We start from the raw sequence: 22,010 nt of genomic DNA on the forward strand, positions 1-22,010 counted from the left end.
AGATATGAAAACGCATCAGCAAGGGCTGAGAGAGGATTCAAGGGCATCATGCCTGGAACTCCAAATCCTGGAATCCAACACCCTCTTCCAGCCTTCAAAGTCACCCAAACATATGTGTGCTTACACACACAGACACAGACACACACACACACACACACACACACACTAATAAATAAGTATTTTTTAAAAAAAGAAAGAAAATGCCATAATAAACTCATTCCTTTGTATTCCAAACTAAAAAGTTAATTTTTAAAAAATTACATCTTGGATGTTTGAAGGATCTGACATGTAAGACCTAATGAAGGGGTCATCTTTAACTTCCTCTGTGATGTGTAGAAAGTTGGGTTAGAGGCAATTCCCCTACAAATGACCATGGAGACATAATAACTGTGCATCCCCACCAATTCGCTTTTGTAGTAGTAATATAATGAATAAATCTGTTTGTTCGTTTTTGATCACTTTTTGGTCTTACTGTTCTGAGTTTAACATTAAGATTAGTGAAAGTACAAAATGTCTGCATAAATACTGTTTGGGCCTTTTTATTCCTCAGCAAAACATGTGTTTACACAATTTTCCCTAAAAGTTTAAGTTGTCCCCATTCCTCTGGTTTTTGCTCTTGAGTCAATGGAATCAGATTGGATTAACTGTGTGCAGAGTGACCCACACAGGTGTTTGAAATCAAGGGGAGCACTGAGGCCTCCCACATTGCATGCAACAGGATGTAACTCATTCTGCCCCTGAACTCCACAATGGTGTTCTTTTCCTGTTGTAGGGACTGCGGCCACTGAGCTGTGAGTACAAGATGGAAAACGTGACCAGGATGGTGGTGTGTGACCTTGGGAACCCGATGGTGACTGGAACAAATGTAAGAGAATACCAGCAGTCCTCCCTGATCTCTGGCTAATTGAATTTTACAGAGGACTAGTGGAAAACTCCCCAATTAGCACCCAGCAAACAGCAGTTAAAACAGATTGCCCAGGAAATTACTGGCATAGAGGGATTTAGCATATTAACCTACATGGAGTGATAATGGTGGGTCAAAACCACAAAAAGATATGCTTTCACACACATTATAGACTTTACATATTGTATCTTTAGTCACAGAAAGTCAGTAACATGTACACATCAGACTTTTGCTTTGTTTTTTCTTTTAATTTTAATATAGACTTTATTTTAAAACTACAATTTTAAGTTAAAAAAGCTTTAAAAAAACTACTTAGGAGGGCGAAGAATGTAGCTTACTTGATAGAATGCCTACCTAGCACACACAAAGCCCTGGGGTTCCATCCCCAGTGCCATGTAAACCAACCAGGAGTGGGGTCACATGCCTATAAAGCCAGCACTCAAGAGTTGACAGAAGGAGAAACAGAAATTCAAGACCACCCCCAAGTTACAGTGAGTTCAAGGCAGCCTGTGCTGTATGACACTTGTGGGGGGGGAGACAAAAACCTCTTTTCCAATATGCCTCCCATATGAATATGTTCATGTTAAAAAGAGTCGTACTCTGGTTTGCAAATGATCTTTATTAGGCCTATGTTTGAAAAATAGGGGTAGAGAGGCGTCGTAGCAGTAAGAGTTCTGCTTTCTTCCAAACGATCAGAGTTCAGTTTCCAGCACCCTCATGGGATAGCTCACAACCAACTTATAGCTGTAGCTCCAGAGTGTTCAACAGCCTCTTCCGGCCTCCATGAACACCAGCACACATGTGACATACACACAAGCAAATCAACAAATCAATCAATTTATTTTTTAAATACAAGAAAGTTATTTTATCTGACTACAGTTTAGCTGTTCAACAACACCTCATAAGAAATATAACAGTAGCAATTTTGCAGTCATGAAAAAATTCTGAAATCTGAAAATGTTATACAATTAAGTCACAGTAAAGAGAACATACAAAATCCTAAACTTGGGTGTTTTGTTATTGTCGAAATATTCTGTTTGAAAAGAACTTTGTGGAAACGTATGATTGCATACGTTTACATGGGAACACCTTCCTGGTGGACTCTAAACAGCCACACCCCTCGGCCATCCTTTAAAGGGGGCTCTGGGGACACTGTCACCTATCCTATGCATCCCTTGGGAGGATCCAGATTATATTTCAAAGGTACTGATAAGTCTTCTAGAAAATCAGTCTTTTATGCCAGTGTTTCACAGACTTAACTGAATATCTGCAATTTTTTCTTAAATAATAGCTCTTCCCAGTTTACACTCTAGGATAGTGTACATTTGAATAAAAGTTTTACTCTTTTGCACCACTGTATTGTACTGATCTTGGGTATTTAAAAAATGTAGCTAGGTGGATTCATGTAAACTTACTTCTTGTATTAAAAAAATTAATTCATTAATGTAAACATTTTAATGCAAGTCGGATTCCTGTAATAGATTCCTGTTGGTTCTCATGGACTCATTTCCTCTGTGTTCCAAGCCCATCATTAGACAATAGCTACTTTAATGTTATCTTACTGCATCTCACCTATTTTCTAGACAAGGACACTGTGGCCTGCAAAGTCAAACACATTGCCTGAAGTCACACTGATGATGAAAGGCAGAACCAGGATTGCAACTAGGCCTGACCACAAAGCCCATGTTCGATTTGGTCTCCAATGCTGTGGAAAGCACTTGAATGAAAACTAATGAACAACAGATGGATGTTAAAAAGAAGATATGAAAGACAGAATGGGACATTTGCCCATTATAATCCTTTTAGTTAGAAACTAGCAATTTGTTTTTTGCTGGTTTGCAAGGAGATAAACCCAACCACTCAATGTAATATAAAGGTATTTACCTAAAAGACAGGAAGAAACTGGTTTGACATGAGGGTATCAATGTCAGTGTCTACAGGTAGGGTCACTCATTCTTGGTCAATAGTGAGAGTGTTAAATCTAAACAGCAGATGATCTAAAAGCAGCAATAACTGTGACTAAAACTGAACTACACACTGCCTGCCAGTGCCACATTGAGAAAAGAAAGGGTGGAAAGAGCAGTGAGGTCTGAACCATGGAAGTGTTTATGTGAGAGGCTATCAATCCATTTTACCAGCAAATAATCTTAAGAAGGCAGGGAAGTAAATTGTTTAGATTCATTTATCTCCAGGTCCCTAGTAGAAGAAAGCTAATAGGTTTCTTATCTTGCCCTTTAATGCCCTCAAACACATCAAATTTTATTGCTTTCTGTTTTGGTATAAAACATGTTGATTCACTCACTCTTCATTTTGTTCTTTAGAAAACACTTCCCATCCAAGGGGTGGAGCAAATTGCAGCTGGAAATACAGTCCCTGTGTTTAAAAAGATTCAAATAAATAAATCACCAGGAATATTTAAAATAAAAATTTTCAAGTGACTTCAATTTCAACTTAAACTTGTGAACTCAGTAATCAGAAGTCTGACTTCTAATTTTTTTCTGACTTCTAATTTTTAAAGAGAAAAGTCATTTACATGCAGATGTCATGGTGATATAAAATAGTTTTTATATGCTAACAAGGTTCATAGATTGCAAATTTCTCCAAAAAATAGGAAGACAAATGAGCCAAAATATTTTAGTTACTATTTTGTCATGCTTATTTTAGTTTATATGTATGACTATTTTTAAATTTTATTCATGTGTATGGACATATGTGAGAGAGTGCATGCCACATGTGCAGGATTGTCCATAGGGACCAGAAGAGAAAGAGCAGCAAGGGCTCTTAACGGCTGAGTCATCGTCTCTCCAGCTCCTGCCTGTGCTGCTCACCAATAGGAAACTGTCCAGTCTTAGTCTGTCTTCACTTTATGTGGATCGTTTTGCAATGAGAACCAACATCAGGCAGCCTTCACCACAATATAGGGAGACTTCCGTGAGTGCACACATGCACAAGAACACACTCATTCTTTCAACAATCTTTATCACACCCTTCTTGGTGTACCACCAGAAGCCTGCTACTTAGAAAATGCCTGATAATATGGAAACACATTAGTCCTATGTAACAGGACACTTGATATTCGCAACATTGTGGGCTGTGTGAGAAGAGAATTATAATGCAGACAAAGGACAAAGAAGGAAAGCATACCTGACTTAGGCCATGACGTCAGCCAATTCATTACCTCTCTTACCCTGAGTCACAAAGCCGGAGTTTTCCAAAGCTCTTGAAGTACAAAACAAAAACAAAAACAAAAACAAGACAAAGTAAAAGTAAAAATCTTCCAAAGAAGAGAGAAGAGCATATGCAGAGGTCCAACAGAAAACACACATTTGAAATCTTAAAGCAGTTCCTCACTGGGGCATAAAGCATTGCACATGCTTTCCAGCCAAGACTCATGTGCTCTCCCCAGCCAGGTGCTTCAGGACAAGCCTGAAACCAAGTGCTGGGGAGGCAGACACAGAAAGATCCCTGGCTCCAGGTTCAGCGAATGATCATAACAAGCTAAATCAGAAATAAAAATGAGGTCACGTGGTGGGGAGCTAGAGAAAGGGAAGCCCAATGTCAACCTCAGGCTTCCACACATACATCCACATGCACATGCATATACATACACACACACACACATACACACAACATACACACACATACATATATACACACATGTGCACACACAACACACACATACACACATACACACTTATACACACACATACACACAACACACACACATACACATACACACAACATACCCATACATACACACACATTCACACAACATACACACACATACACATACATATACACACACACACAACATACACACATACATATATACACACATGCACACACACATACACACTCACATACACACACCATACACACTTATACACACACATACACACAACATACACACATATACACATACACACATACATACACACACATATACACACACATACACACACGCATACACACACACACACACACAAACATATATTCACAAAAAGATGCTAATGCATATAGCCAAAACCATCAGGTAAGGACCATGGGAAGGAGGAACTACGATAAATTGTTTTAGGTCGTTGATTCTGATTTAAGTAACATTGGTTTTGATCGCTGGCTTTATTCTCACAGTGCAATAGCTGTGAGGGCTGCTTCTGGAATCCATCTTACAGGGACTGAAATTCCAGCTCTGCCCTGGATTTGTTCTGTATCTGGAGCAGGGCCCTTGGTTACTCTAATCCTCAGATAGCTATTGGGTTGGATGATGTCAACATAAATAAATGTCCCTACTTCAGAGAGGTTGTCATTCCCTGAGACAAGGCAAGCAGGGCACAAAACAGTATTTGGATGACCATGTACCACCATCATGTACACAGATGGTATCATTGTATTGGTTATCTTTTTCACTTCCTCATCTAGATTCCTCATGAGTTTTCTTTTCTCAATTTAAAAATCTATTTCAGGATACAAAAATATTAAGAGAAATTTTTTACAATTTGGAAAATAAAGGAGGACAAAGGAGTCCACATAACCATAACTCCAACCTGACTACAACATATTCTCTTGGAATATTTCCTTACAATACACTCCCACTGTTCTAAACATAAAGCAATTCTGCTTGTGTGGACTTTCCTAACCATAACTAACATAGATGGCACACAGAACTCTGTACCCTCCATTCTTGGTTGAGCATCATTGTGTTAGCAGCATCTCCTACATTATTGCATTGGCATCACAGCTGAGATCTCTGCAACTACACCCACATCTGTCAAACAGAAGCATTGCAGTTCTCTAAATCGTTTCTATTTGTGTTGTTAGAAGTTTTGCATCAAGGAGGTAGAAAAGAGGCAACCAGGTTAAACAGAGAGAGCCAAAATGTGTATTGAGCCCAGTCTTCTGGGCCCTGTGGTCTCTTGTGCAGATTTCCTCTTATCTCCCAGACATCCAGAGCAGGAGATAAAAGTGATGATGGTTGGAGTAGGGGTGGAGGGCTGACTAAGGCAGTACTGTCACAATGTGTATAGGGTCCTCCTGTGGATACCTTTGTGTCCCATGTATGCTGTGTTTTGCTTTTAGTTTTCTCTGGGCCTCCGATTTGCTGTCCCTCGTCTGGAGAAAACAAACACAAGCATTAACTTCGATCTCCAAGTCAGAAGGTTAGACTTTTGAATGCTTACTTTGTTGACAAACCTCATGAATAAAGATATGCATGGTGAAATATATACCTTGTTGCCAAGTGCCTGCACATTAAAAATTCTCCTAGAATTAGAATCTAGACTCTCACCACCCCATTCTTTTTCATTGTTCTCAATTATTTTACCTCTTTTGTTATTTTATATTTTGAAAGAGATTAAGGCCAGGGTGTAAAATAGATTTTTGTCTTGAACAGCTCCCGACCCCTGTTGATTCACCTCTTCTTTTTCTCCTTGTGAACACAGGATTCTTGAACTATTGTACTATACTGTACAGGACGGTACTATACTATATTATACAATACTATATTATATAAAGTTAGGCACTAAACCTAACCTTACTCTGCACTCAGCAGGCAGCCATTTCTCCTGGGGAAATATGGGAAAAAATAGATCTTGCAAGTGAAATCTTGTCCTCTCCTGAAGGTTCAAGAAGGACCAGGACTCTGGATGGTATGAGTGGCAGTTCTGTGGCAGGTCAACACTACCTAACACCATGTGGGGACCAGGTCCTTCTCTAGCAATCCTGAGCCACGCAGACAGCTACCTAGCTGTTCTATGAATAATCTATCCATGGATCTGGTCATGACCTTAACTTTTCATTGTCTGTTCTGTTTGCTCTTTTCATCAACAGGAAGACCTATACAACATGCTCACCCAGGTTTCCCAGATCCGAACTCCAGCCCATTGTAATGGAACCAATTTAATGGTTCTAGACTCATATTGAAAGAAAAGGAAATGGGGCTGGGCAGTGGTGGTGCACACCTTTAATCCCAGAACTCAGGAGGCAGAGGCAGGCAGATCTCTGTGAGTTCGAGACCAGCCTGGTCTAAAAGAGCTACCAGGACAGTCTCCAAAGCCACAGAGAAACCCTGTCTGGAAAAACCAAAAAAAAAAAAAAAAAGAAAAGAAAAGAAAAGAAAGAAAGAAAAACAAAAAGAAAAGGAAATGGAATGGAGTGGAGTGGAATAGATGTAACATGATATAATTAACATATAACACAGAATAATTGTCTTGGGCATGAGACATTCCTCACTGAAAGACATAAATCTAACAAGATGCCCTACCAAATGGACTCCTTTTGCAGTCAAGCATTTATAAAGCTTTAAAAACACTGATACAGACGTCATATGGATATTTCCCATTATTATTTATATTTTCCCAGTATGTGGAACCCCTGATATAACTGTGCAAATTGCTGTAAAGTTGGTGTTTATTACTTGGTTATCAAATACTATGTAATTTACTTTAACATCTTATAAGACAAAGGGGCACTAGAATATGATAACTTTTATGATAATCTGTGTGGTAGAATAGTTACATCAACTAAAGGTTTGAGAAAAATCTTAGGATAAGGATGTAATCAATTAAATCTAAATGTGTTACCTGCTTCCTCTCCCTACCCCCACCCAAAGCTTTCATCCAACTTTCTAGGGAAAGCAAGCCTTCTAACTGGCCCAGAGACTCTTTTCTCCTTAATTAGCTTCTTGATTGTAATTAGCTTAATTAGCTTCTGACCTTTTTGAATCTTAGGACTTGAGATTTTACCCACATTAGTGATGGGATTTAAACAACTGATTCTCCTGCAACAATTCATTTTATCTAAAGATTACTAAATTAGTTCTTCACATCTATCCAAACATATATTTCCCCAAAGTTTTTTTTGCGGTCCCCAGTTCTTTCATTTTTAAAATCCTGTGAGTGTTTATTATTAAAGTGAAGGCACTGATGTCACCTTAGATAAAATCCTGAGGCTTCTTTTTCTCTCCATCATTGTTGATGTCATTGATTCTTCATGGATAAAAACCCTTTTGTTACTGGCATAAAGCCTTTTGTCACTTGGGGAAAGATACTTCTCTTATAAAAATGAATTCATTGATGAAGTGTTGAATATGGTAGAATCAGAAATGACCACACCGTTAACATTCACATTCTTCTAAAAACAAGCCATGATCATATTTCATTTCTGCTCAAGATAATATTAGATTATTTTGAAAATTATAAAATGCAGGGAAAAACTTGGTTATGCATCAGTAATCAAATTCTCAATGTATTTGGGAAATAAAAGTATTTGAAGGTGGTGATCAGTATGCTTTGCTAGCTAACTCCAAAGATATAAGAATTCATCGAGGAAGCTTTGCATTCAAGTTACATATGTTCAAACAAGAAAATGAATCAAATGCTTCACAGTCTGCAATTTTTCATGTATTGATCACCATGATGCCCAGCGAATGTCCTTTTGTACAAATTAAAGTCAGAAGGTACGTTGGCTTCACACATTAATCCACTTAAAATATTTCCCTTTACAAAATATTTGCATAAAATGGTCTCTCAAAGTCTGTACAGGGAACTGGCTCTCCACTCTGAATGATAGCTCACAGTTCCACATATACACGTGCCTTTGTGAGTATCCTTGAAGTTGCTTTCTCAGTAATGGTTAAATGGCATTATAATGTCTTCATTAGCATTCCAAGGCCAGGAATACAGAAGGAATATTATGAAACAGGAGACAATAGAAATGGGGTCGAATTAATAAAGAGAATAACAATGTCCCTTTCATGTGACATGGGTTATAATCCCAGAAGGGAAATTCCTTCCAGGAAAGATGTCACGGAAGCATCTGAGTTATATATCGAGCCAGATCCTTCTTTACGGGGAACCTTGTCAGCGTTGCCACAATGCAAAGCAAGTGTTCCACCACTGGCATACTGTGATGGAGTAAGGGTCATTAAACAAAGAGGTACTGAGCTATGTCAGCCACTACTTTGCTGGATTTCAAAGGAGATGGCCAGAGGAGATGACTCAACAGATAAACATATTTGTTGCCAAACCTGATGGCCAAGTTCAGTCCCTCCAGGACCTACTTGGTTTTAAAGAAAGAGCCAACTCCTACAGTTCTCTTACCTCCATTCCCATTCTGTGGCCCATTTATACACTCACATACACACATATAAATGGATAAATAAATACATGTGATTAAAAACAATGAATATATCCTCTCACAGCCTCATGTTAAACTCAAGTTCAAAGATAATTTTCAGTAGTTGAATTTTTAAATGTTCCCTTTTAAAGGGGGGGAAATAAGCACTTCCCCCTAGATGTGGTAATAGTGAAATTAGTGGTTGGAGACTGGGCTTTAACTTTGAGGTGGAAGTCCCTGTGGACCTGCCACAAGCTCAGCAGGGTAAGTCCCCATCACGGAATGAGCCTGATATTTGCCAGTTTATATCTTTACCAGTGCCTTATCAATAACTACAACTGACCAGGTCTTTTCAAAGGTACTTCTGAAACAACCCTGTCTTCTCTGGCTGGAAGCAGGCTTTTATCCACTCCTTTGCCAAGCCCTCACTGTGAGAGCATCAGAACACTAATGCAAATCTACCCTTTTGCCATCTTCACAGTGTGAGCTTGCCCAGTGAATGCAAGCAGCACTCATGAGGACCACAAGGCAGGCTTTTCTCTTCTTACAAACCTGGTCATAAGCACCTCCTGGAGTGGTAGTGTCCACCTCTGACTTTGAAGAAAGCACAGTGTGGGTGGCAGCAGCATCCAAGATGCACTGCTTGAGCCTCTTGGGATTCTAGTTCATTTTCCTTATAAACCCTGACTGCTTACCATGTATTCTTTTTACCAAGTTCAGTTCCGTAATTGATAATTAATCGTATTTTCTTGAGGGAAAAACAGCAAACTTACATTTCTCTGCCACATTCAAAGAGGAGTTATGAAACTCATCCTCCCTTAAGACTCTTGAAACATTTCACAAGTATCCATGTCCTCTGACCTGTTTGCTTATGCAACGCCCAGCTTTCTGTGCCTCTCAATGCCATAGCCCAGGCTTCTAACTCCCCCTGGTCCTTGCCATAGACAGCCCATAAGTATGAAATGACTGTAAACACTCACTTTATATATTAATATTAACTTATAAATATAATAAAACACTTATTTAAATGTTAACATCAACTTAAGAAATAAACCATACAGAAGATAAAATTGCCAACAAAACAATATATGGTGTGATGTGTTGTAAAGCCAAGACCAAAAGCTTTCTCAGTTATATGCTGCTCTGGATCATCTATGCCAGTCTCTGCTTTATTAGCATGGAAAATCTGGAGTCTACTGAGCCGTCATTTCCTATCTGAATGGCACTGAGCATGACGGGGAAAGAATTTGTCTGAAGTAGAAGCAGGAAAACAAATGCAATTTGGTGCCCCTTCAGTTTACTCTAACTAAATCTATTGGTCTCTTTCCATCTCCATTGTGTTTTCAAATGAGGCATCACCCCAGGGACAGTTGATTGGTTTCTGTGGATCCCCAAAGCTCTTAGCATCTCCCTGGACAAATGGTTATGATTTTGTTGAATAAATACCATGGTTTTTCCAAGTGACGAAATTAGGAGTGTGGTTTGCTATTGTGATATACAGAATGTTTCCCATGAGTGTGAGAATGGATACTGACATCGTGTCATCGCTGTGTTTTAGCTCCAACAAGGACAATCCAGACAGCAATTTTGTGAGCCTGCAAATCAACATCACTGCTGTCGCTCAAGTAGAAATAAGAGGGTAAGTGGTTAATCAAATCATTGAGTTTAGTTTTTTATGTATAGACTTAAGAAATATACTAGACAGAACTACATGCAAGATTCATGTTCAGTTAAGTGACTGGTTTTCATTCTTCCTACTCAGCATTAGACTATCAGCAAGCAGAATAAACCTTGTATAATAATTAAGTCTAAGGATATAGAAACAAGAAGTCACTTAATTACCCAGAACAAGACTTTAGTAACCAAACTAGAAGTACCACTAATGAGAAACTAAATCTATAGATGTATGAAAGAAAATCGTCACTTTTACAATAATTATGTTAACATGGCGGCCATTTAACCTTGTCCCGTCTCATCATGAGTTTAATAAACTGTTAGCATAGACATGAAGGTCAATGGCTCTGTATTCTGTCTCCTGTCATTTCCATCCATCCTATTCTTTGACTGAAGAAGCAATAAGAGGAGAGAGGAGGAGGAGAATGACTCCTTGTTTTGTGGAGAATGAAATTGGACTGTAGAAGTTCTTTTCTTATACATATGTGGATCTTATTGATTTTGTTATTGTAATTCTGCTTTCTTCAGAGCAATAACTTAGCTAAAAGCCTCAACTGGTATTTTAAACCAAACTATCCTTGGGCTCCAGGATCCTGCTTGTTTTCCTTTCCCACAGGTCTTAACTGATGCTCACTATTCCAGGACAACAACTGTGAAACTCTGCATGTCAAGCCCCTCAGTGTACAAGTCAGGGGGTTATGGCCACACAGCTAGAAAACACTGAAAGCTAAAATATAAATACAGCCAATCTGCCTCCAGAGCTCACCCTCAGAAACGGTGACTGTAACTCTCCTATGAGATAGTCTTTTGAACCTTATCCTATGACCTTATTAATACATGCTACTGTGGGTTTTTTTAAAAACAAGACAGGGTTTCTCTGTATTGTTTCAGAGGCTATCGGTCCAGCCCGGCCTCGAACTCACAGAGATCCGCGGGTTTTTTAAATTCACATAAATGCTTGTGAAATTTGCCTATCTTAAGTACCTATGCTTGTAATTAATCAGCTTATTGATACAAGAGTGTGCTATGGTGTAATATTCTGCCATCACCCATTCATTCTATGAATGTTTGGAGCTTTCCACACCCCTAATTTTTAGAACTTTTCATGTACATCTTCTGGTACAATGTGGAAGAACTTTAACAAGAAATATGTTTTTAAAAAATGGGATTTCAAGGTCAGATAAGTGTGCTACTCACTTTAGTGACTGATACCAAATTAATGTTATTTTTACGAAATCCAATTCCCAGAAGAACTGGATGAGAGTTTCCAGTGTACTGTATAATCAACTAGCTCTCAGGTTAGATGAGAAGTAGTGAGTGGCTGAAGACCTAACGTACAGTTTCTAGGGTTTTGGGGGGGGTTGGTTTTTTGAGACAGGGTTTCTCTGTATTGTTTTGGAGGCTGTCCTAGAACTCCCTCTATAGACCAGGCTGGCCTCGAACTCACAGAGATCCGCCTGCCTCTGCCTCACAAGTGCTGGGATTAAAGGTGTGCGCCACCAATGCCCAGCCAGTTTCTTAATTCCTAAGTAAAACTGAGGTACTTTTTACATTTTACTTTTTTACATTTTGCAATTTTGTTCTTCCTATCAAGGGAAATTCGTGTACATATTTCTACTAAAATAACTGGGTATTTTTCCTTGGGAACATAGAGCTTTTTAAACATTTATCTTACAGGAGGAGGTACTGTGGAGCTCCGATTAGAATTGGTGGGGGTCAGTTCTCTCCTAGTATGTGGGATCCAACTCAGGACATTAGGCACTTTCAACCACTAGTTGCCCCATAGGAATTCATTTGTGACCACGAATGCAGATATTAAGCTGTCAGTCATCCTGTACAGATCTTTTCCTAGCTTACTGAGTTTCCAGTGTCAGTTTGAGATATAAATTGCATGCTGTAAAACTCACACTTTGGAGAGCCCAGTTTGTCTGTAGGATACTGTGAGACCATGGAAAATAATGGCTCCTTTGGGCTCCTTTCTCGACAACCCTCCTCCCACACCCATACTCTGGTACCTTGATCTGTGTTCTGTCACTGTACTTTTACTTTTTCCAGAATGTAACAGAGTGAACTCAGTCAGAAGAGTCTGCCTTCTAATTGGCATAATTTGAGAAATAGCCATGTCCTTGCATATATATATATATCAGTAGTCTGTTTTGTGTTGTTGGTGAGAATATTCCATTTTGTCTGGGCACCCAATGAATGATTCATTCCCCATTTGGTGACCATATTGGTCGTCTCCATTTTGTGCCAATTAAGAATAAAGCTGCTATGGGTATTCACATACAAGTCTTTGTTAGAGCATTTTCTTTTCACAAATGTAGCTACTGAGTTATATTACAACTGCATTTTTATATGAGCTTGCAAAATTGCCTTGCAGAAGGGTTGAAGGGCTGAGCCACACCCTTTGTGCATTTCCATTAGCAATGCAAGAGTCTTCCATGTTTCCCATCCCTGCCAGCATGTGAGATATAACACACACACACACACACACACACACACACACACACCTACTATAATAAATGTGGCTTTTAGAGTCCATTTACTTAATGACTAGCTATACTGCATGTCCCTTCCAGAGTTGTTTGTCACTAGTCTCTCCTTTTTTCATGAAGTATCTACTTCAAACTTTCATCCATTTGCTATGGAATTGTTTGTCTTGTTGCTGAGCTATAAAAATCCCATACATGTCCTGGGTAGAAAATCACTTAATATGTATCTGGGCTTGAAATGATTTCTCTCTGTGTGAGGTATGAGGTTCTATGTTTTCTTAATAATGTTGTTTAAAGAATGAAAATCTACATATTAACCGATTTTGTTATAGCTTCTATGCTTTGTGTCCTCTCTGGGTAATGGTTGTCTCTCTGAAGTCACAGCAAGCTTTGTTTTTTCCTTTCTCCATTGTTAAGTTTATATTTAGGATTACAATTTTCTTGGTGGCTGGTGTGAATTAAGGCCCGAGGTGCATTCTGCTTGTGACTATCCCATTTCTTCTTGACCTGTTTGTTGAAAAGGTCATCGTTTCACCCCTTTTGCCACTGTGGCACTTTTTAAACAAAACATTTGTTCAAATAGAAGGGTCTAGTCCTAGGTGTTTTACTCCACCATATAACAGGCATAGTAAGTTCCTCATCTTTTGGCAAGCATGTAAGTTACTGTGACATTTTGTTGATTTCCTAGAAGTTTTTATTGCATATTTATGTTGCTTGTGAACAAAAATAGTTTTTCCTTTTACTTTCCAAACTGTATATGCGAAAATTTAGCCAACTACAAAGTTAAGGATCCCCAAAAATAACAGCATCTTAGTTCTTTTTTTATTGTCAACTTGTCACAACCTTGTCTCCTGGGGAGAGGAACCGTCTAGTGAAGAATTGCCATAATCAGATTGGCTTGTGGCCACATCTGTAAGAGGCTGATTGATGACTGATGTGGGAGGGCCCAGCCTCCCTAGACCCCCTAGATGTCAGCGCCATCCCTAGACAGCTGGGCCTGGGCTGTATAAGAAATCTAGCTGAGCAGAGCCTTGTGAGCTAGCCAGTAACAGTGTTCCTCCATTATTTCCACTTCAGTTTCTCCTCAAGTTCCTGCCCTGACTTCCCTAGGTGATAGAGTAGTACCTGAAACTGTAGGCTGAAATAGACTCCTTCCTTTCCAAAGTTGTTTTTGGTCGCCAGCAATGGGAAGCAAAAGAGAACAAGTCCCATTTTTTCTAACACCAGTTGCTTACAGATCCCATCCAAAGCTCACAACAATAGGTTATGGCTAGGGGAAAAATCAGATTAAGGTCATCAAAGGAAGGACATAAGGAAGAAACTGGACAAATGCCAAACACTGGCTTCTCTTTGTCCTTGTCTGGAGAGTATGACCTATTACTTCCCAGGACTGATGTGTAATAACATGCAGGGTGTACCGCCTGCCATGCCTCAGGTTCAAAGTTTCATCAGAGACATTATTGATTAATTGCCTTGCCCACCCAAGTGATTTCTATCTCCAAGATGACTGATATGATATGGCCAAATCTCCCATATAAATTACCATTGTTCTTTCTGATTTAGACAACCTCACAGTAAGTCTCCTTGTTGGCATATCCCAAAGTCTCAGACACACCTTGTCATCTCTGACAGTCATGTGGTATCTTAGAAATTATCCCACAGAAGGTAAGGACAAAGGGCAGATCTCTTCTTGGACTTGCTGAATGCCCTTCTTTTGTTTTTATTCTCTTATAGCTAGTTCACTACTGAATGGATGTGGTACGAGGAGACATCCTTGCTTTATTCTCACTCTTACAGTCACTTAATCTTTCACATTTCTTCTGATGTTAACTTTACAGTTTTCATAGATGCCCTTTACGAAGTTCTGGCCGATCCCTTTTAAAATTTGTTTGTCTTGTTTTGTTTTTGCTTGAGAACTGCTAGGATGCATACATACTCAGTTCTGTCAAGTGCTGTGCCTGCATCTATGAAGATGACTAAATGGTTCTGTTTCCCTCTCCATGGGTCCACGAAAACTGAACTGCTTGATTTTTGTCTCAAAAGTTTAAATTAAGTTTGCATTCTGGAGAAGATACTCTAGCTTGAGCTTGCTAGCATTGTGCTGTTGACTTTTACATTTATGCTCATGAGAAGAATTGTTCTATAGTTTTCTTAAGTATCTTTTTTCTTGAGTGTCAAGGGATACTAGATTCACAGAATATATTGGAAGCATTCCTACATCCAAGTGTTCCTAACTATGGAGCATCTCTCCAGCCTCAGCCTTAGCACCAGCACACACGCCTGTGGGATTTATCTCGACTCTTACTTCTGCCTCTACATCTCCACCCTTCAGAAGGCAGGGTGTGCCTTCTGTGATGTGTGTCTGAGTGTCAACCGCTGCCCCAGTCCCTGTCTCCTCTTGCCTCTCTCCTGTTGAGGGCATATTCTCCAGTTTGGGCTTCTTGTTCTTGCCTCCCACTGGGAATCCTTAGCTCCCCCAGGGCAGGAAGTCTGATTTCAGGGTGGGCAGAGGTGGCTGGGTAGCTCTCCTGCCCCTCCTGCCCCTCTCTTGCCTCACACTTATACACAGCCTCTGACTTCTTCCTACTGTGCCTCTTAGGGCAGGACCATCTTCTTCCATCACTGCCTTGTTCTGGGGAACAAAGAGGAGGGTGACTTCTCTACCAGAACCTGGACACGCATCTCTTTCTGCTTCTTTTCCTTTTTGCCTTTTGTGCTTTTCTGTACTATTTTTTCTCTAGCGGGTTTGATCTGTCTCCTTTTTCTTCTCTCTCTCTCTCTCTCTCTCTCTCTCTCTCTCTCTCTCTCTCTCTCTCTCTCTTCTCTCTCTTTCAGTTCTATCTAGAAATTCTATCTTTGGAGTGTTTTCTTTTTCCTTGTAAAATATAAGCACTATATAGTTTTCTTAATCAAGGGCCATGGAGATGGCTTGGTTTGTAAAGTGTTTGCAGAGCAAGCATGGCCACCTAAGATCCAACCCCCACTCTAAGAAGCCAAGTATGGCATGCATGGCTGCAATCTTAGTACTGAGGAGGGAGGAAGAGGCTCACTGGGGTTTGCTAGCCAGTTAGTCTTTTCCAATCAGTGAGTTCCAGTTTCAGTCAGAAACCTGTATCAAAAACCACTCTGGAGAGTGACAAACAAAGACACCTGCTGTTACCGCTGGGATCCACATACATATATACACATATAGGAACACATACACAAGTATATGCCACTCATTTACATATATGAACAAACATCCATACATACTCATATAATCATGTGCACACACACAACACACACATAAATACTTATACACACATGCACACACAAGATTGAGAAAAAAAAAAGAATGACTTTAACAACATTATAAGCTGCTGCTGTTGGGTTTCCTTAGACTTCAGTTCTAAATATTTTCTTATTTGCTTTCTGATTTCTCTGTTTCATCAGACTCAAGAGCAGTGACTAACTTGAAGTACCGTGATGTGGAGTTACAAGTTAGGATTGTTTTATTTTTTGTTGAGTTTTAATTTCATTTCATTCCCTTGTCTCTTTCTCAAAGAACCACGGTTTTAAAAGCTCAAAGAAGAAAATAATTAAATAATAAAAGAAGCATTAATTTTTACTGTTTTCATGAGCCCTCATCTCATCTCCCTATGCTCATCTAAGAGTTTTGACATTTTTTTTTATTTGCATTCGTTGGGATGTGCTTGTTTTTCACAGTGCTAGGATTGAACCTAGGACCCTGGGCATGCTAAGTAACATTGTCATGCAGAGACCTCCTTACGCTTCTTTCTACTTTTTCTTTTGAAGCAGAATTCACTAAGTTTCCAAGGTGGGCCTTGAACTCACTCACTCTGTAACTATTGAACTTTCAGTCCTGTTGCCTCACTCTCTTGAGTAGCTAGAATTACAGGCCTGTGAGTATCTGGGATTACAGATCTGTGCCACCAACACCCTGTAGTTTATTTTAGTTTTGCTAACCAAAAAATTGTATAAATCTAAGCCAGGCATAGCAGTGCATACTTTAATCACATCACATGGGAGGCAGAGGCAGAAGAATGCAAAAGCAAGCAGATCTCTGAGTTTGAGGCCAGGCTGATCTACAGAGCAAGTTCCAGAACAGCCAGAGCTATACAGAGAAACCCTGTCTCATAAAACCAATAATAATAATAACAACAATGCCATATGTATGATCTGTCTTGTAATTCTAAATTTAAATTGTTTTGTAAATAAATTTAAATGAGGAAAATTTTTTCATATTCAATAATGTATAGGTAATTCCAAGTCACTTGAAACGTTGTACCTGCCTTCATTCTCACACATTCATCTTACGGAATTAATGTTTTCAGGTGTATTACTGCCATCAGTTACAGTGAAAAGGGGGAATTCCTATTCATTGTTGTCAGCAATCCAAACAACTAATTAAAACCAGACTTCTCGTGTGAATGCTGTTGTTTTAATTGCTACATTAATGTCCAACAATTGACAACAGTTTATTCTCTGACAGTGTAGAAGTTCTTTTTGGCCATATCACATAGAGAAACTCTATCCTCTGATTATGCTTTTAAAACATTGGTTCCAATGTTTAATTCTTCAAGAACAAATAGTTGCTGTGTTGAAGATCTTCCATGTTAGCGTTTAGGAAAATCTAGTTTTCTTTTGGTCAATGGTGTTTATTCTGAGCTACTTTATTGTGTACTATGTTAAGGCCATTTTTATTTGTTGTTGTTTTGTAGCTTAAAATAATCTTTTTTTTTATTTTCCAGTTTAAATTTAGATAAGAAACAAGGTTGCTTCACAAGTCAGTTCCAGGTCCCTCTCCCTTTCCCTCCCCTCCTCCCGTGCCCTACCCCCAACCCCCCCCCATTATCCCCTCATTCCCCCAGGGAGGGTGAGGCCCTCCATGGGGGTGTCCATAGTCTGTCATTTCATATAGGGCAGGGCCTGGACCCTTCCCCAAGAGTTCAGGGTGAGAGTGCACCTCACATTGTTCTATGGGAGTCCAAAGTCCGTGTGTATACTTGGGATGGGTACTGATCTGCTGCCCAAGGCTCAATAGATTACTTGGCCTCCTCACTGACACCCAGATTCAGGGGGTCTTGATCAGTTCCATGCTGGATTCCCAGGCTGATGCCTGGGATTCAAGAGTTAACCTTTGTCTGGTCAGCTGTTTCTGGGGGTTAAACCAGCCCAGTCTTAATCCCTTTGATCATCAGTCCTCCCTCTCTGTTACTGGCTTTCTTGAGTTCAGCTCAGTACTTAACCAAGGGAGTCTGCCTCTTCTTCGATCAGCCACTAAATGAAGTTTCCGTTTCCCAGACTCTCTGGCCATAGGATTGTAGGCTGGCACTCCCCAGATCTATGTCTAAAATCCATATATGAGAGAGTACATGCCATGTTTCTCTTTTTGTGACTGGGTTACCTCACTCAGGATGGTTTCTTCTAGTGTCATCCATTTGCCTGCGAATCTCATGATTCCATTACTTTTTTCTGCTGAATAGTACACCATTGTGTAGATGTACCACATTTTCTCTATCCACTCTTCAGTTGAGGGACATCTAGGTTGCTTCCAAGTTCTGGCTATTACAAATAAAGCTGCTATGAACATAGTGGAACAGACATCTTTGTTGTATGAATGTGAATCTTTTGGATATATGCCTAAGAGTGGAGTTGCTGGGTCTTGTGGTAGGTTTATTCCCATTTTTCTGAGGAATCTCCATACTGATTTCCAAAGTGGCTGAACCAGTTGGCACTCCCACAGGCAATAGAGGAGTGTCCCTCTTTCACCACATCCTCTCCAGCATAAATTGTCATTGGTGTTTTTGATTTTAGCCATTCTGACAGGAGAGAGATGGTATCTCAGAGTTGTTTTGATTTGCATTTCCTGGATGGCTAAAATAATCTTAAGTAGAGTATTTTGAGTGTGTAGGAGTTCTTAGAACTGAGTCCATTTGACTCAGTACTGCACAGCATCAACAATGTCTTGAGCCAGTTGGCATACAATTCATTAGGACAAAGGATTGATTTAACACACAGATATGCACTAAGTAAACTTAGCTGTCAGTAGCAACACTATATATATATTAGGTTCATGAAGAATTACCAAAATACGCAGACTTTTAGGAATAGTCCAGTGGGACAGGCTGTATTAAGAGAGGAAGAAGGGCTCACAATATGGTGCAGCAAGTAATGTACTTACTGCCAAGCCTAAGGACCCAATTATTATCCCCAGAATCAACACCAAAATGGTAAAAGGGAAGTACTAATTCATACAAGATGTCCTCTGATCTCCATGGGTATACCATACCATGGCACACACACACACACACACACACACACACACACACACACACGCACACACGCACACACACACAATTAATAATAAAAAGAAAAATTTAAAAAGAGAAAACCCATGAATAGCCAAAGCCTGTCTATATAAGATACTATTCATAAAAGGTAGGGTCAACCTACCTTATTCAAGACAATACATTTTTGGAATTAATAGAAATTGAAGGCAAGCCCTACTATTTTCTTAAAAAGATTATACATCATATAAAACCAAATCCTTGGTTTTTAAGTCCCTGACAGCAAGCAAACTTCAACTTATCAAAACTGCTTTTTATTCCAGAAAATATTTTATTCCCAGAAAATGAAAACTTAAGTTTACACAGAAACTTCTATATAAATGTTTATAGGAATTTATTTGTAATAGTCCCAAACTGTAAACAACCCAAATGGTTTCCAGTGAGTCAATGGTAAACAAACCACACAAAGGAATATTATTCAAGAATAAAGAGGAATGAGCCCTTAATAGATTGATGGATCTAGAAGAAAAAAATGTTTGAATTGCTAGAGGCTGCAATAATTACTGAATATTCCTAAAGCAGAGTTTGTAGTGATTTGTTCTGTTGAAATTATATTTCACTTAAAATTGAGGGATTCTTTCAAAGATGCCTTTTCCCAATAAGATTCTAGAAAGCAGTATCTTTTAGCATTCACTTTGGGGAATGGGAAGTGACTCAAGGTAAAGTGCTTGCTGTACAGATAAGGACCTGAATTTGGATCCTAAGAATCCGTGGAAAGGACTGTGTGTGGCTATGCAAACTCCCCAAACCCCAACACAGAACTGCAGAGATGGGTGGATTCCAGGAGCTTGCTGCTGAGCCAGCCCAGCACAGCCAAAACACGAATGCAAGGTTCAGTGAGCTGTCCTGTCTCAAATATAAGGTGGAGAAGCAATTGAGGATGACATCTCAGCATCAAGCTCTGGCCTCTGCTTCCCCCAGGAGAGGGGAGTACATATGAACATGCACATACATGCCCACACCACACATCACGCATGTACACACACACACACATCATGCGCGCACACGCGGGTGCGTAAACACACACACACACACACAGGTACACAAGATGTCACAAACTAAATCTCACTCATCAACTCATCAAGTTTGTCTATGTGTACACTGGAAATGTCTAGTTAATTTCAATGATGACAACACTTGGCTCTGCCTCTCTTGTCCCAGGACAACTCTAGGCTTTGTCATACTTGATCATATCTGCCCCTGAGTCTGGCTCTACTCCACGCAGGAACCAGAAGCAAAGGAATCACACAGAAGGAACACATACAGAGTGACCACTGTTCTGTGCAGACCTCTTTAACCAGAAACTGTATTTCTTCCCAACTAGATATTGAATAAATCTCACACGAGTCTAAACGTGTTTACACAAACACACACACACACACACACACACACACACTTCCTTACTCTGAATTAAAGCAAGGATTATGACCCCCATGCCCAGAGACACATACACATGCCGATAAAGAGTAGATAACAGCAGACTTTTTGAATGTGCATACGTGTGTCCAGTTGTTCTTGTCCATTCAAACATGCTCTCTACTCTGCTCCCTAGTGTCTCAGATGCACAAGGCTGTAAACAGTGGCTGTACTCTAGGCCAGGAAATAAGAACATGCAGTGCTTCCGAGTCTCTACTATTCCCACAGTCATTTCACCAAGTCTTTCTATCAGTGTCTGACCATGTGTCAGATATATCCTCAGAAAAACTGGAGAGCAGTTTGCTTCCTTTGTAACACATGTAACTATATGTCAGTATGCAAGGAAGGCATCCTTAGTATGCCCGCATCAGTAATCAGCCTGATATCCCATATTCCAGAGTGTCCCACCCTCCGCAGATTGTTCTGCCCATCCACAGCTGGGAACCAGAAGAGGAGCCTCACAAGGAGGAGGAAGTTGGTCCTTTGGTGGAACATATTTATGAGGTATCTATTTCTTTCTTATTAGTTTGTTAATGTATGTGTTTTGGGGATATATATATATATATATATATATATATATATATATATATATATATGCACAGCATGTGTATCTGGTGGGTGTGGAGGCCGGAAAGTGGCAGCTGACCCTCTTTACTGGAGGTTGTAAACTGCCTTGTGGATGCTGGGGACTAAACTCAGGTCCACTAGAAGAGTAGCCAATGCTCTTAACTACTGAACCATCTGTTCAGCCCAAGATAGTTATTTCTTATATTAAAATTTTTAAGGTTTTATTGGTGTCCTCTTCACTAATAAGAACTTCATAGAACCTCAGGTCCCAGTACTTGTGCTATGATGGATATAATGACTGCCAATGGGTGCCGTGCTGAATAACTAACCAGAGACATGAACACTCAGTCCTCAGTGGTGAGATCTATTGCCTGGCAAGACACACTTTATCTTATTAAGTGGTCATTAAAAAATGTTATTTGTTCTCCACTTAATATTTGGATAGCCTATGCATAAAAAACCCACCTACCTCCGTTGATTGTATTTCCTTATATT

The 22,010-nt window shown here is 39.6% G+C and overlaps 1 protein-coding gene across 1 annotated transcript in view; it reads left to right on the forward strand.

The window, feature by feature from the left end:
* The window catches only part of Itga8 (integrin subunit alpha 8), a 174,543-nt gene that overhangs the window by 105,194 nt on the left and 47,339 nt on the right, over positions 1–22,010 (forward strand). Inside the window, exons 21-24 of the mRNA XM_040755473.1 lie at positions 773–865; positions 5,981–6,060; positions 10,575–10,655; positions 21,347–21,452. Of these exons, the coding sequence (XP_040611407.1) occupies positions 773–865; positions 5,981–6,060; positions 10,575–10,655; positions 21,347–21,452 (360 nt within the window). The remainder of the gene's footprint in view (positions 1–772; positions 866–5,980; positions 6,061–10,574; positions 10,656–21,346; positions 21,453–22,010) is intronic.

Source organism: Mesocricetus auratus, unplaced genomic scaffold (assembly GCF_017639785.1).
Source record: "Mesocricetus auratus isolate SY011 unplaced genomic scaffold, BCM_Maur_2.0 Super-Scaffold_100013, whole genome shotgun sequence".
In the NCBI taxonomy this organism is placed as follows: Eukaryota; Metazoa; Chordata; class Mammalia; order Rodentia; family Cricetidae; genus Mesocricetus; species Mesocricetus auratus.